General features: G+C 52.1%; 5 protein-coding genes across 5 annotated transcripts; 1 reads left to right on the top strand and 4 right to left on the bottom strand.

Moving 5' to 3' along the window:
• Positions 1-312: 312 nt before the first annotated feature.
• POX_a01091 (putative mitochondrial 2-oxoglutarate/malate carrier protein) lies at positions 313-1,419 on the top strand (the record flags this gene model as incomplete). Its single annotated transcript, XM_050110021.1, has 2 exons — positions 313-1,256; positions 1,371-1,419. The coding sequence occupies 2 exons, from the start codon at positions 313-315 to the stop codon at positions 1,417-1,419; spliced, it is 993 nt and encodes a 330-aa protein (XP_049973789.1).
• A 2,093-nt stretch (positions 1,420-3,512) lies between these two features.
• Positions 3,513-5,331, bottom strand: POX_a01090 (UNC93-like protein; the record flags this gene model as incomplete). The annotated part of the gene is made up of 4 exons (XM_050110020.1): positions 3,513-3,822; positions 3,893-4,530; positions 4,593-4,907; positions 5,077-5,331. The coding sequence occupies 4 exons, from the start codon at positions 5,329-5,331 to the stop codon at positions 3,513-3,515; spliced, it is 1,518 nt and encodes a 505-aa protein (XP_049973788.1).
• Positions 5,332-9,654: 4,323 nt separating this feature from the next.
• Positions 9,655-11,257, bottom strand: POX_a01089 (uncharacterized protein; the record flags this gene model as incomplete). Its single annotated transcript, XM_050110019.1, has 2 exons — positions 9,655-10,432; positions 10,518-11,257. The coding sequence occupies 2 exons, from the start codon at positions 11,255-11,257 to the stop codon at positions 9,655-9,657; spliced, it is 1,518 nt and encodes a 505-aa protein (XP_049973787.1).
• An 829-nt stretch (positions 11,258-12,086) lies between these two features.
• On the bottom strand, positions 12,087-13,869 carry POX_a01088 (mRNA cap guanine-N7 methyltransferase; the record flags this gene model as incomplete). The annotated part of the gene is made up of 3 exons (XM_050110018.1): positions 12,087-12,121; positions 12,176-12,342; positions 12,407-13,869. 3 exons carry the CDS (start codon positions 13,867-13,869, stop codon positions 12,087-12,089), a joined length of 1,665 nt encoding a protein of 554 aa, XP_049973786.1.
• A 903-nt stretch (positions 13,870-14,772) lies between these two features.
• Positions 14,773-16,071, bottom strand: POX_a01087 (uncharacterized protein; the record flags this gene model as incomplete). The annotated part of the gene is made up of 1 exon (XM_050110017.1): positions 14,773-16,071. One exon carries the CDS (start codon positions 16,069-16,071, stop codon positions 14,773-14,775), a length of 1,299 nt encoding a protein of 432 aa, XP_049973785.1.
• Between the last annotated feature and the right edge of the window lie 81 nt (positions 16,072-16,152).

Below are 16,152 nucleotides of genomic sequence, written 5' to 3'. Positions count from 1 at the left end.
CTCTCGTGGTGACACATGATTGATTCTCAATTTTTCTAGCTTTTGAAACCCCTGCTGTTGTCTCACAATTTCCATCACAAAACCGCTTCAAGCGCGCTTCTCCCTTTTTGTTTCCAAACAGTCGGCGCGTGAGTTTGTCAAGAGCCGTCGTGTTGCGGTGGATCTATATTCCCGTTCTCGCGAGTACGAGAAAACATCTATCAAAGCATATAGATAGGCGTTGCGGGTATTCTCACATTCTCTTGCCTCATTAACTAACTCTTTAAACTTTTGATTCAGTCCCCCTTTGATTCCATCTACCTTTTCTGTGAAATGGCATCACGGTCGATCAAGGACACCGCGCTGTCCGCGCAGCGAACCACCAAAGCGGCCATGGAGAACCCGGCCGCCGCCACTACCACTGTCCTCCACCATCCCTACATGCGGGCCGCGCTTCCCTTCATCAACGGTGGCCTCGCCGGCATGACCGCGACTGTGGTCATTCAACCCGTTGACATGGTCAAGGTTCGTCTGCAGCTCGCCGGTGAGGGGGCCCGTACAGGTCCTCGGCCCTCTGCACTCGGCATCACCAAGGAGATCATTGCCTCGGGCAAAGTAATGGACTTGTACACCGGACTCTCTGCGGGCCTCCTGCGTCAAGCCGTGTACACGACCGCTCGTCTCGGCTTTTTTGATACCTTCATCAAGAAACTCAACAAGCGTGCCGAGGGCCAAGGACGCAAGATCACCTTTACTGAACGCGCCGCCGCGGGTCTCTCGGCCGGTGGCATTGCCGCGATGATTGGCAACCCAGCCGATCTGGCCCTTGTGCGTATGCAATCCGACGGGTTGAAGCCACCTGCGGCTCGTGCCAACTACCGCTCCGTGTTCGATGCCCTGGTCCGCATCTCCAAGCAGGAAGGACTCGCGGCTTTATGGTCGGGGGCTTTGCCTACCGTGGTGCGCGCCATGGCCCTCAACATGGGCCAGCTGACTTTCTTCGCCGAGAGCAAGGCTCAGTTGAAGCAACACACCAGTCTTTCGCCACAGACCACCACCTTTGCCGCATCCGCGATCGCGGGATTTTTCGCCAGTTTCCTCTCATTGCCATTTGACTTTGTCAAGACTCGACTGCAGAAGCAACAAAAGGATCCAGCCACGGGCAAGCTGCCATATCGTGGAGTCCTCGACTGTGCCAAGAAGGTGGTTCAGGAAGAGGGGTGGATGCGCTTCTACCGGGGATTCGGCACTTATTACGTGCGGATCGCACCCCATGCGTGAGTTTAATCCCCAACGGGGCAGGTGGCCCACCCAGCCCACTCTCATGCATCCGACTTCTGAGGGGATGCCCCACTTGTGGATGACGATCATCAAGCTAACAGAAATGACAGGATGGTCACTTTGATTGTGGCCGACTATCTCAACCTGATCACCAAATAGAGAGCACCAGGTCGAGTTTCGTGCGATATTGGGAGGGCGTTGTGTTTTTCGGCAAATTGATTCGGCTTTTTCCTGAGCGTTTGGGATTTTTTATTCTTTTCTTTCTTTTGATGAACGAACCCTCGGCTGCAAGTTGAAACAGTCTCGCTTCCAGCTCGTCCATTGACGCTATTAGTTGTGATTGCTTTTTTTTCTTTGGTGGTAATTGAGCACTCGAAATGAGACACTTGAGCCTCTCTGGGAATATCTCTCTTGGGGAAACATCACTCCTGCTGATCATGTCGAAGGAAGAATGATGAATGATGCCATGATCTACAGCACGACAGAGCGTGTGCTCATGACAATCCCCTTTTTGGACCCCTTGATAGTGCAGCAGAAAGACCATAGTTGGCAGATCTCGCTCGCCTTGTTCTTTTCCCACGTGGGGAAGCACATATGTCAGGGCTGTGGTAGTGGATGCCTTTTGGATGTTGGAATCTCCACACTAAGTGGTCGCTCTCTTCTAAATAGGTTTCTATGCGTTTCATACCTCCACAAGAAACGTAGCCTGTGGTGGAGGGTACACATTTGGACGATTGGGTCGAAGTTACAAGCGCTGCCTTTGACCCCCTGAGTATTTCCATTTGCACTTGTGTGTGCCTGATTACTTGAATTTGGCCTGAGACCTGTTCTAGTGATGGTTTGGTGAGCGGATACCCTGATTCACAGGTCATTGTTTTTGTGTTTCAATGAAGCAGCACTCTTTGAGTTCAATTCTCAGTCGATAGTAGGCGTACGAAGGGACCACAGACTGTCCTGTCGGAAAGACGGTTGTCGCTCTCCGATTCGTAGATTGTATTCGGATTGTCGCTCACCTACCTAAACACCGCCCCAGTTTACGATGCGGCCTACTTACTATACGGGGCATTGATCTCTTGAATTTCTTCTCGGTCTATTCATCTGACGGGATTTCCCACCAACTCTCCCGATAAACCAGCGTCACCACAGGGACCTATACCCGGAAGGCACATATAGTAATGGAAACAATCTCGAACAAGAACAAATAGACCAACTTCACCACCTCCCTGGCAGCTGCATCATCACGCAGCATAAACAAAGGGCACCGTGTCACCTAGCACAGGCGTAGAAGGATACCCATCCAGTGGTCGTACCCGCATAAACATTTTATCTAATGAAGGAGAATCAAGACTCGACCCCACTACCAGACTAGACATAACTCTATGTTGTTGTTTTTTTTTTGATCCCATTTCTCTTTAGTAAACAAGAGAAAGCTCGGATAGGTCCGTAGATCGGTGTATGGAAATTATTTGTCATAGGTCCCCAGATGGTGGGTGGACGGGGGCTGAGCTTTAGTATATGTGAGAGTCGGATATTCGTGGACGGTAATACAATTAGTAAGTGTTAGTGGTACGGCCAGAGTACCTTACTACCTAGTGCTTGGCTGGGTCGTGTAGGTAGTCCGGGCTTTCGCGTGGATGGCCACCCACCACCGGCCCTCTCGTGACGGGTGACAGATTCTTGATTGAAATAAGATCACCGTCTGGGTGGAGCTACCAAACGACCAGAATGGAGAAACAAGGGCAAAGAATAAAAAAAAAGCAAAAGTCATAGTCGAGAAGGATGGTTTCATTGCTCGTTAAAAAGGGGGTATGTTGACGGTTGTGCCAATAGGCACATCATGAGAGAAGATTAGAAGCTACGGTGAATATCAGAGTACATGAGAGGTATGTTGGCCAAAGCCCAACGGCAGAGTATGGTCCATAGAACGAAAGGCCATGTAGTGGAGGGAAAATGAACCGCCATCCATCATCCAGCAGATAAAAAAATAAAATCGAGTAGTCAAATCTGGCACCCATCGACAGAAAGAATGCCGGCCGTAAAATGCGCCCCCCGGCATAAGGCGGACCAAAAAACAGGTCGAAAAGATAAATTTCAAAGTCGCTATTACGGTGGGAAAAAGACAGTCAAACATGAAAATGTCGGGGGAATGGAAATCAGAGAGAGAGAGAGAGAGAAAGCAATGCCACTCTCTGGCGGTGGGAGCAGTAAACGAATTCTCTTTTGAACATACAGCTGGATGATGATTGGTTCGTTTAGGATTCCCGGTGAATTTGATGTTTTTCATCAATGACTTCGGCCGGAAGGACATCCTCGATGGTCTCGTCGGTACCCTTGAGGTCTTCCTCAATCGGCACGGTATCCCGAATGCGTAGCAGCACCACGGGGAGTGCGACCACGAGGGAGCCGGCGAGGATGCCCCAATTGGAGGCCAGTTCGTTCATGTAGGGAGTCTCCTTACTATCGAGAGACCACATAACGGCCGCGCCAGCAGACTGGAGACCCTTGTAGAAGCCGGCCAAATTGGCCAAACGACGACCAGAGTTACCGAGAGCACCCATGAACCTGAACGAGAGAGCGAACGACAAGTCAGCGTGAGTTCCAGGTCAACGACGGGATAAGATGCTCAACATACCAGTAGACAACACCTTGCCAGATCGCATCGTACATGCCATAGAAGAAGTACAAGAACATGGGGCCGACATAGCCGGGAGTGGTCCAGTCCCAGGGCGTAAAGGTGCCGTTCTTGATGGCCTCCTTGCCGACACTCTCCCGGGTGTAACGCTTCTGCCAGGCGTAGCCGCCGCCCCAGATGACCATCGTCAGGACGAACAGCACCCCAAAGGCAATCTTGGCGCGCATGCTACGACGCACTCGGTTGGAATCCAAGAGGGGACCGATGATGGTGGCGGCAACGATCTGGGCGAACCAGTACAAGAAGCCGTTGAGTGACTTGGTGCGAGTATCAAAGTAGGCACCGTTGATGGCATTCTGTTGGTAGGTGTAGAACCAGTTGGAGGACCAGAACATGGGGAAGAGCAGGATGATGAATGGTTCCGCCTTGATGGTCTCCCACAGGCCATAGATCTCCGTCTTCCAGCTAGGACTCTTCATCAAAATGACCTTGGAGCCGTCCGGGCGAACCACCTTGTCGGCATCGCAGATGAACAGAGCCAGACAAGCACCTGCAAACATGAGCACAATAAAGGCGATGTAGGTGCCGTCCGTGACGGTGCTGTTGGTCTTGACACTGTGATTTTGTCCGAGGGGGATCTAGTGAAGGACAGAGAGTTAGTCCACAGGACATGGCTCCAGGCTCGACGGGAAAGACTTACCAGACTACCCAAGCAGGCACCAACGTTGAAGATACCCCAGAACCAAGCAAAGTACCGACCCTTGGACTGTTCGGCAGGGTAGGACATCATAATGGTGCCCTGCGCAGTCCACAGCAGACCGGCGCACACTCCCAGAAAGGCGCCCGCAAAGATATTGAAGCCGGGGACATATTTGTGGACCGAAACCAGCAGGGAGATCGCATAGAGACAGTAGCCGATACCTCCAAATGAGAGGGCCATGCGCACACCCAGGCGATTGACAATGGTGCCGGCGCAGAACCCAACCACAGCAAAGGTACTGTATAGCGCAGTGTTCTATCCCCCGGGAAAAGAAACAAACAGAATGAAGAGTCAGTATCAAATATCATGCACGAGGTCTGAATGCTTGTCCATGCCAGGTCTGTGGAATGAAACACGTCCAACCATAGATCGAGAGGCGGCGCCCGAGATGTAATGAATATGATAGGGCCCAATCATGACTTACCATGTCGTCGGCCAACTTGACATCGGCCTTGCCACCACCACCCAGACCACTGAGGGCATTGAACATGCCGGGACACAAAAAGCACACAAAGGCGACCATGCCGAGCTGAAATTTGGGTGAGGCATACCAGCCCAGATTGAATCTGCCCTTTCCGATGCGCTGGTACATCCAACCACGCGGACGGGGGACCTCATCGGTCAACGAGGCGCTGGGCCCGACGTCGGTGGTCGGCACTTTGGGCTCAGTCTCTGCCATGATGCGAACCGGAGCAGGGACTACCCGAGCGGTAATGTGACGGAGGGAGCTGATTCACGGGCGGCGGCGATGTTGATGATCGTCAGGGCGCAGATGGGAAGGTGGAGGGAGCGGAGTGTGGTTGAGTGGAAAAAAGCGGAGGCGTGATGGAGGAAAGTCGGACGCGGCTGAATGGAGAGCGATGAGCGGCGAAGGTGGTGGAGATGATTGTGGGGGGGAAGGAGAGCTCCAGAGGACAGAAATAGAAGAGAAGGAAAGAGCAGGAAAAGGCAGTGTTTAAGAAAAAGAAAACCAGGTTGAACGGGCAAGTTCAAGCCATTCTGGAACTACGATGTGAAGAGACCTCTAGCAAAAGTTGTCAAGTAGCAATGTCAGGGTGTGAAAAAAAAAAGAAAAGTCAAAAAAAGTAAACCCAAAATAAAATCAAAAAAAGTCACATCAGATCCAGCCAAGAAAAGGGACAAGTACCATCGCCATTCTGGTCCAGACGGCAGGGTAGCTTGCCGGATGGGGGGGGGGGGCTGTGGAAAGCCAGACCGGAGGACTAGTGGGAACTGATGGGAACATGTAGCCACTACCACCGTTTCGGAGCTGTCAAGCACGAGTCGAGCCGGGTTTGTTTGTCCTCCTGATTGGGGCCAATTGGATATGCGACCAGCAGTCGAGGGCCGTTCGTATGACCTGAGACTACTTTGGGAAGCGTTCAGTCGAAGCAGGACTGGAACTGAGACGAGGGAGCCATCCGGGTATCGGGCCGGGGAAAGTGTACCTTGGTCTACAGTGGGAAAAGAGAGAGAGTATGTGTATAGACCCTGCGAGACTCATGGAGTATCAAACGAGTACCATCAAGGAGAAAAATTAGGAATATGGAGTCCGACGATCGAGTGATCCGCAGTCTGGGGTACCTGACACCGTCTCTGGACAAAGTATGAAAGGTCGCAGGGATGGATGCTACCACGCGGCAAGGTAGCATCGGACCCGTTCATCCACGCTCGGCCAAACAGAAATGCCCAAACGGGCCAAACGAGCCCAAAAGAGGGGGCTCCCTAATCGAGCCTCATTCGGCGTGACCCGAACTCTCCTTTGAGACGCACTGGGGAACCAGTCAGCAGACCTCCTTGCCGAGCTCCACTCTAAGTGGACCCAGCCAGTACCGAACAAGTTAACAGCTGCCAGATGCTCGGAACCGCTTTTCTGCGGGGGAAAGCAGTCAGAGTGGGATGGAGTCGTGGGACTCGTGCAGATGTGAGTCGGTTGGAATCGCCCATCACTGGTGTTCAGTGGCCACCGCTCAGTTCGTGACAACGCCAATGTGTCAAGAAAAAAAAAAAACAAAACTCTCCCTCCTGGCCGCTCAGGCAACCACTCAGCTGTCTCCCAGGCCGTCTTGTGAGAGAGAGAGAGAGAGAGTGTGTGTGTGAGAGGTGTGCGGCACATGAGTGAGGGCGGTCAACAAACGAGTGACAGGGAAAAAGGGCCGCTTTGATAACAGAGTTACACCGACGGGGATGAAACATGAACATCGGTTGCTCAGATTCAACTCGGCTACCATCTGGACCTCGTTGGGGGACGGTGAGAACAGGCGCATTTCCATTTCCCCAGCAAGTCCCACGTTCCCGGACATTCACGGTAGATAATAACCTCCGATCACGAGCACCGGGGCGGGCAATACGAAGAAACACTCGGAAAAGACCCATTGTAGGAGACCATCGTCGCTCACAAAGCATCGTTTCCTTGAGCCCGCACTTGGAACTCGGGTCTCCGTCTCGGTCGGGTCGAGAGAGGATCACTGCAAACAACACGCGACTCGCCATCTCTGCGGGTATCGGCCCCCTGCCACATTCTTCAGCACACATTCCTCCGTCTATGGCACAATCTACCGGGCTCGGGTTCCCCAGATCTTCTCACATTTGTTCTCGAACGTGACTGTTCTCGAACATGGCCGCGAGGGAAGCCCACTCGGCAGGGCATGCGCAGGCTAACGTGGAAGAGTCAAAGACCTGCTGAAGAGAGGGCGCTAAGTTATGTGACCCTGGAACCCTGTCGGATTGCTGTTGCATAGGGTGTCCTTGGGTGACTTCAAGGCGGAGAATTTCAGAGCCGCTCAGAGCCCGAGACAGACGCGATACACTTTATGAGGGCGTGGCTCGTCATATGCATCCTCGAGCTGTTTTTTCAGGCTCCACGCTTTAGAGCTACTCATTTCAAGGTTGCTGGGTTCGTGACTAATGAATCAGCTGGACCGTGGGTGACTGAGACAGAACCTCCGCTAGATCAACTCCCATCAGTCCCTCGTGAGCCAGAGATATGTACAGACTACGGACAGGACACGACTACACCCTCCAAGCAGCATTGACTGTATGGTGGCCAGTCAGGCCATGCGGGAAAAAAAAGGGGGGGACCAAACGCCAACTGCCTCGATGCATCCAGCCTGGCGGATTGTGGGGGAATAAGACACCACACTAACGAAAGAGAGACTAGCGCCGATTACTGCTGTAGGGTGATCGTCCAGGAGAGGCAAGAGGAGGATAAAGAACATAATCATCACGCACAGTACGCACAACATAGGCCGAGTATCAAAATATACTACTAGTCGCCGGGGTGTCAGAGCTGGGCATCTCCAGAGTCACCCTCTGATACCCGCCCGAAAGGTTCATGGGCTGGCCGCACCGGGTGTAACACCGTCTCGAACCGACTCAAGTGTGTGACACTCCACAGCCCTTGACATGTGTCAGCCAGTCCACCAAAGTTCACGGGTGGCACGACACAAGGCTGATGGAACAGAACACGCCAATAGTCGCGCGACCACTCATCATACAATCACGCCTGCGTTTAAAACCACAAATAAAAACAAACAGAAACAAAACTTAGCCCGTGCGACCTAATGAGTCAGTCGGCCTCGAAATGCCGGGATCAATGTATCTCGTTGCATGCCCTACATATGCACGTACTTTTGACCTGTTGGGTCCGATAAGGGTCACGCCTATCTCTGAGTCCCGGTGTGATACTCGATCAATTCATCAGAACCAGACCCAACTAGTGATCCTGATACTACCAGCGCTATCTATCCAGCGAGTATCTCCAACATTCACATGGCAAGAGATCAATGGTGTTGGAAGATACCTACGAAAGATAAGTCCACGGCTCGGCACACTCAAAAAGGCAAACAAAGATCTCGCCATATCTAGGTGGACACCAGTCTTGAATCAACACGCACGTGGATTCGCCGCCGCGCTTATCATGGTCCCCATGTCTGTCCTTTATCGATGATGTAGGTCTCCTTAAGAAGCGATCGTTCCATGATTCCGTCTGATCTTCAGAACACTCCACCTGGCCTTGCCTATCTTGCCTGGTACCACCTTGCCAAAACTAGTGGAGCTCTGAGTCGATACCTGATATTCACTCCATAGATCCAAGATTAGATAGTTCCCTCCATAGAAAATCTCTAGGATTGGCGGGTTGCCACCAAATAAATCACCCGATAAACGAATGTTTATCAATATACCAATCATACCTTCTGTCAGCAGTCAGTGCTTCCGTCTCAGCCAAATGCTGTAAAATGTCTGATCTGATTTGATTGAGTCCCAATAGGCTCCATTGTTTTTTCTTTCTTTCTTTCTTTCTTTCTTTTTCTTGGTCCCGGGGTGCCCGCCGAGTCGGGGTTGAATCTCATGATTATCATCGATCGGCTTGTCTGCATGATTGAACCATGCAAGGCTGAGACAGCCACTCACGCATACATGAGTTGCGGCACCGAGTCTCCGAGTGTACAGAGGGGATATGCCTCCGGAATAGAACAGGGGGGCTCGCCTTGGAATGTCAGCTACATCAAATGAGCTGGGCACTTCCGATAGCTAGTCACACTTGCTTACCGGTAGTTGAGTCAGCCTCGCCTTGCGGACGGGTGGTTTTGTATTTTTGCTAGAGTTTCGATGATTTATGTCTTCAACGAGATTTACTTATCCCTGGATACTAGGGCTCGAAGGTTGATTGACGGTTATCATCACCTAGGGTATTGATACCAGGAGATTTAGCTAGGTGAGCATGCAAATGGATGGATGAGCCGACCAAGCATTTCCTGTGCTAGTTCTAGGAACTCCGCCGTTTAGGGGTTTCAGGCCCTTTTGCGTCGCACTTCACCAGACATCTAGGGAGGGCTGCGAGTTGCAAAAAAAATGTCCAATCGATTGAGCTCAAGGAAATCTGGGCTGTGGATTTGCATTAATTTTGAGACAAGACAAGAGTGTCCATGCAGCGCTGACAGCCAGTAAGTTCATTATACTGCCTCCATACACGACTGAGGTACCTTTTTCATCGGGTCCCTCACTCACTGTCCTGAGTTTCTTCCGATTCATCCTCATCTCCATCTTCGTCTTCATCCTCCTCCTCCTCCTCTTCTTCTTCTTCGTCCTCGTCCTCATTCTCCTCCTCACTCATATCCGATTGCTGCGTCTGTCCTCTTTCCCTTTTGACAATCCCCGGCTCTGCTTTGATTTGCGTACCCGCTGGCCGATCCACGTCCATCGCGTCCTCGGGATCCACCGCATCACTGGCTAAAGTGATCCGGTTCCGCTTCGATGGCCGATCAGCATCATCGTCGTTCTCAGAGTCACTTTCCCCTGCTCGTCGCGCATCTCTTTCCTCAGCACGCATCACCCGACGCTTCATGGCCCGGTCAAAGTCCAAGTCGTCCGCCGTGAGGGGAGTCCCACAGACGGGACATTTGACGGCCTTGACACGTGCTCGTCCACCAGGCAAGGGCCGAGACCGTGAAATCATTTCCATGATGGCTTCACGTTCGAAGTTATGCTTGCATTTGCTGATCACGGGGTCCTTGAACCGGACAAGCGTGATGGGACAGGTGATGGAGATCTTCTCACTTTCAATGGCGATGTCGTCGGAATTTGCGGGGGATGGCTGGCGCTGATTCCGTGTTCGTCGTGTCGAAGAAGAACCATTGGCACCGCCAGCTGCCGAATCGGGGTCTTCCATGTGCGAGAACCAGGTGGACGAGTGTGGGAGGGGAGGTGCTTCGTCATTGGGGTATTTGGAGTCGTGCACCACCCGGTAGAATCCAGTGTAGTCATTGTTATTAGCGTATCTGCCACGGAAAACCCCCCAAGAAACCGTTAGTCAAGTGAGACACAAGAGCAACTCAATCCGTACGAATGACAATGGGAACCCACCGTTGAGTCAATGAGAGCTCCTCCCATTTCCGCTGTCCTTCCGCCAGCGAGGCGTTCAGCCTTTGACTAGGTGGATTTTGCGCATTTTTCTCCCGGACCTCTCGTACAGGTGTCGGCTCTCTCGCCGGGTCCTCAGCTTGCTCCTCGCCGTCCTCATCATCAGAAGCAGCATGGAAGCGCCCAGCACGCTGTCGGCTGCGCATCTGCCGCGTCCCCAAAATGACATGCTGCGCCTGCGTCTCCTCCTTATCAATCTCTTTCACCGCTTCCGTCATCCGGACAAGCTTCATATCACTATCGACCATGTGTCGCATTCTCTCCTCCAGGCGATCCATGATCTCGCCGACTTTCTGCTCCTGCTCCGCAAGCCGCTGGTAGGCCGCATCTTCATTGCTCGTATCCACTTCCTGCCCTTGTTCAAGATTGCGGCGCTTTTCTTTTAATCTTTGATATCTCGTTTGCGCGTCTCGGAGCCGATCACTCACTTCACCTGCCGAATAGGTGATTTGCATGCCCGCATCGTGAATGTGCCTCTTGGCAACTTCGAGATATTGCCTGTCAAGGATGGCGCGGAGTTGTCGCTGGTCTTCGATTGAAATGATCGATTCGGGAGGCTGGTACTCAGGAATTTCCGGCACCTGTGCGCTTGTTCGATTCTGCGTTGTTCGAGAGCGCGCGCTTGGTGGGGGACGAGATTGGGATATTGAGGTGCGCTGTCGCGCGGGTGTTGAGGAGAGCATTTGAGCAGCTTTTTAGAGTTGATAACTTCTTTTTTGGGGGGAGGGGGGGGTTGTAACGGGTAAAAAGTATATGAGAGCTGTTTGAGAACGAATGGGAGCCCTGTCTGACAGGCTTTGGAACTTCCTTTGCCGCTTGGCTGTGGATGATGATTTTGACTTGTGCAATTTGTATCAAAGCACTTCGAATCCCAGATGCGCGACGCGCTTGCACTGGCGCTATCCCTGATCTGGTAACATTGCTGCGATAAGCTTATCGCTAAGCCCCATCAATGAAACATTTAAGGATCATGCTGTTCACCAGCTATCGGAAATCTTTTGTAGGTAGAGCGTACTGTACAGACGTCTGAGGGGAAAATTCAGGGTGGCTGAGCGTTCCCAGTTCGTGGATCAAGTCGTGGAAAAGCCGATCCCGACCGCAGCATATGGCATGGACCAGTCCGCAGCCCCTTCAGTTGTCAAGTTTGGTTTCCTTCCCATTCCTTCTCCCCATGCGCTTGAATACATAAGGGTATACCACCGAACGCTCGTTGCCACACGAAATCCTTCGCGTACTGCACAGACGCACTGCTATTCCACATCGACGTAACTGGTCACCTCGACGTCAGTCTACGATGGATATAGTCAAGTCCCGTTTAGGACCAGCGTACGATCATGGGAAGTTCACCTCCAGCCAGTGTGAATACTTATACGCCCCGGACTTGTGAGAAAACAAAGCATAAGTAACGATATCTTCTTATTTTTTTTTTTTTGGTTTCTTTTCACCTTGGTGGTGAACCTGTAAGCCCGAGTGGGGTCCGACAGTTCAATAATCGTAGGATTGATTGTGGCGCTAAACTTTGTAGAAACAAAATGCATGGTAGAAGCCTAGGGTCTATTAGTCGACGCAGCCTGCGCAGTGGAGAAGACCGAAATACTTACTGACTGCGTCCTTCTCCTCCTCGGTCATCAACAGCTCTCCAGTAGTACGATCACGCACTCCCATGCGCTCGCTGAGCGGCCCAAGGTCGCGATCGTTCTTCTCATCTTCCCAGATCTCAAGGAAGGGCTTGCGGTACTGCAACTCCAGGTTGTAGTCCTCGGTCAAGCTGATAATCGTTAGCACTTGTCAATCATGACGATGCAAAGAAAAAGGGCAAAAACGCCACTCACGCTCGGAATGCTTCCCAAGGCACGACGTATTCTGGGACTCCTTCCACCGCCTCTGACATAAAGTACGTGTACCTCCATCCAAATGGCGGGCGGAATACGCCGTTCTCAGGGGTATCGCCCGGGAAGCGAACGCTATAAATGTCGTTTCCCCATCCACAGCGCTCTTCTTCTTCCACTTCGCCATCCTCAGGGGCCTCGGTCTCTGCAGGCTTCGTGGTATCGTTGGCTTTGCGTTTTTGATGGAAGGCGCTGACTTTGCTCGTGATCACATCCGAGTTGGGACACACACCGATAAATCGGCCACCTTTCTTGAGACAACCTGCAACATTGCTGAGCATTTGGCGGGTCTTCTCCTCGCTTTCAAAGGCATAGTGGATGGCGAACATGGAAGTCACAACGTCAAAGCCACCGCCGCCCCATCGAGCTGCCATCAAAGATCCGCCAGGTCCCGCATTGGGGTCGATACCGACACGCTGAATGATATCCACATCGGCAAGCGACTCGCCAAAGCAATCCTTGGTAGCGAATTCGGCGTGGAACAGAGGTGGCTGCGGGCGACGACCACGGCCGCCTCCGCCCCCACCGCGAGACCGCATCTGCCCGTACCGATCGCGAGCTTGCTCAATTGAGATATTCGCTGGGTCAAGCCCGACATACAATTCCACTTTTTGCGGCGCAAGCTGCCATTTCCCCAGATCACCGCCCTTGCCGCATCCCAAATCAAGCACTAGCAGCTGTTTGTCCTCGGTTTCAGATGGCCGCAGACTCTCATCGGCCCATTCCTTAGTATCGTGGAAACGGGCGACAAAGTCCTCGTCGGGGGAGAACTTCTGGATCAAGGTACTCTTCACCCAATTGTTGAAACTGCGTAATCCCTTGATTTTGCTTTCGGTCTTGCGCCATTCACGACCTCGCTCCGGAACTGCGTTGTAGTGTTGGCGAACAACATCGGAGACACCACGGTCCCGCGACGTCCGCATAGCATCCTCCTCCATGGCGCGCTCGCGTTCTTCCTGCCGACGCCGCAATTGCTCGGGATTGAGTAGACCTGCCCGAGCACCACCGCCTGGACGCTTGCGCTGCTTGGGTTTGTCTTCGGGATCTGGAGACCGAGGCGCGAGTGGGGATCGAGACCGTCTGGAGTGGTCATCGCGGTCCGCGCCATTGGAGTTGGGGCTACGGGAGCGATTTCGTCGGGAGAAAACCGAAGGTGGAGGTGTTCGACCACGTCTGCGAGCTTGATGCCGTTCTTGCATCCGTCTGCGCTTGTTCAGCGGGCCAGATGATTGCTGCTGCTGATCGACGTCGGGGGTGGCATTCTCGCTAGGGTTGCGCTTTCGATCATCGTATGCCCCATTGTAATCTGTCGTGGCATCGGGCGAGTGAAGGGACCCCGATCTCTCTGTTCCACCATTGCGCCCTCTATAGTAATCCTGGGATCCTCTGCCCGGGGAGTTGTCCATTGCGTCTGACGGCCGCCGATGCGGGTGTGATGGTGGACCAAGAGGAGAGATTCGATTCACCGGAACTCGATGTTTTTGTGGAGTTGACTCAGTTAAGAATGCCCAATTTGGACGGTCTTTTTAATAATAGCACTGAAAATCGGTGTAATACACTGGCAGTTTCAGAACCGCTCGGTGTTTGATGTGCGATAAATTCAAAAAAGAGTTGGGTTGTCCGATCGGAAATGATTTGAGCGGAAGAAGGGAGCTCCGTCGCCTTTCACTCGGTGGGTCTGTCCACTCGACTGCGCAACTGGAGACTTGGGAGGCGCAGCCCTGGCTTTCACATGATGCTTCACGTGTATGTTTGGCGACAAAAAAGTACACCACCAGACAAGCACGGAATATTTTAATGAGTTCATGTCGACAATTCTATGTTTGCTCTTGAAGAAAACCCCCTCAAGATTCTGGCTAGGTATAGATTTATTGTGGATCTGAAATTTTGATTTCGGAGCTTCTTGGATATCCAGGTCTGGTCCAAGGTTCAAGCTTATCTGAAGATCCGTCTCTCAAGCAATTCTGCGACGGTGCGAACGAATACTTGTTAGACGGCTAGAGCTCGTTTAGCAGGCGCGTATGGCCTATAGAGCCAACAGTAAAGGCAAAAAAAAAGTCAATTTGGTTCTAATCAAACGCTCACCCAGAACGCAAAATCCCAATCAACTTGTGCAAAACCACATTCTTCCATCCTCTTTTTCTTGGTAGAAAAAAGCTCATATTAAGCCAAAGACTCAGATTCTCTGTGCCATTAGCGCGCATCATACGAAGAGCAAATCAGATCACTGCACATCTTAAAGCAAATTAACCTCAAGGTCCCCCGCAGGAACAATGAGCCGTGTCAACTTCAAATGTCCAAGGCTTGACCTAATCTTCAGCCGATGCATTGGCTGATATCTGCTCCATCTCAATACGTATGCATGAATCACGAAAAGCAACCAAAGCCAGCCAGTGCTGACGCAAAATGTCTGCGTGTTTGCGAGTGGCCGGATCACGCTCGGCGCGGAAAATGGCGTAATCCAACCGATGAACTTCACGAGTGAGGAAATAGGAAAAGCATTCCAGGAAAGCTGGGTCCAAAAGTTGAGGCAGTCCTAGCTCGTGCTCAGATTGATCTGCAGATCCAGCAAAGTCTGGCGGCGTCGACCCCGTGGGTCTCTCCAATGGGTGACTGTCATGTTCACCTTGACGATTTGCCGCCGACTTATTCTTGTTTGGTGTCTGTCCAGCAATCGGTTTGGAAGAGCGCTGACCATCTGTTTCCGAGGCAGGCTCGGGACCATGTGTGTCCAAGTCGGCCACCTGAGCAGTACCGGGATCTTTTGGGTGGCTAGTTGAAGGTTCCATCTGGCGGCCATGGACAGTTCCGGTATCCAGTATCGGGGACAAACTTGTGATGTCTCTTTGTGAGATCCTTCCTAATTTCTGGTGAAGAGTTCTCGACTTTTTGGTTGGAATGTCTTTGTCGTTGAGGCCCGTCAAGGAGATCTCTCCTTCTTTTCGCTTGCGAGTCTGACCAACGGAAGATCGAGAAGGGTCGTCAAGCTTCAAGCCGTCTGATCGAATCCTTTTTTTGGGTAGACACGATCGCCGAACATCCTCTGAGAACCGCATCTCACCGCTTGGAAGTCGCTCCGAGAGGATCTTGCTATAAGCAGCGCGAAGGATCCCAGCATTGGAGAAGTAGTGACGATACCGCTGACGCAGCTTTGGAGGCTGAAGGCAGATCAGCGCAATTTGTTCCTCGTTGAGCTCCTCGTCTGGGTCGGGTAGGCTTTCTGGGTCGAGGGTCACCTTTGTTCGCTTTCTCGGAGGTTGACTTTTGCTTTGAGATATCACTGGCTCATGCGTCGTGGAGACAAATATGCTGTTCGTCGAAGTCAACGGACCTCCATCAGGCTTGTCCGATTCATTCAATCCATGTGCTTTCGAAGGTGCTGGATGATCAGTGAACACTTGCTGGTCTTCCAATAACAGGGGGTAGCCAGAGGCATCTTCTGCGCTTGCGAAAGGAGGAGCGATCCAAAATTCATCATGATCCTCAACACGAACTTCGGGGGTCAGAGGTGCATTGGCGGTGGTGGTGTCCATTTCATCTTCGGAAGAGTCAATCAACTCGTTGACTGCAGATGCGCCTCCATCAAAAACATCAGTGGGGCCAGCCATTTCGTCGTAGTTGCTGATCGGAGATGCAGAAATGCGGATGGTCTCAGTCGAAAATGAATGTGTTGATGATGGAGAGGAGAT

The sequence above is a fragment of the Penicillium oxalicum genome, chromosome I (assembly GCF_001723175.1).
Source record: "Penicillium oxalicum strain HP7-1 chromosome I, whole genome shotgun sequence".
Classification (NCBI taxonomy): Eukaryota; Fungi; Ascomycota; class Eurotiomycetes; order Eurotiales; family Aspergillaceae; genus Penicillium; species Penicillium oxalicum.
This window is presented reverse-complemented; position numbering and strand designations above follow the sequence as displayed.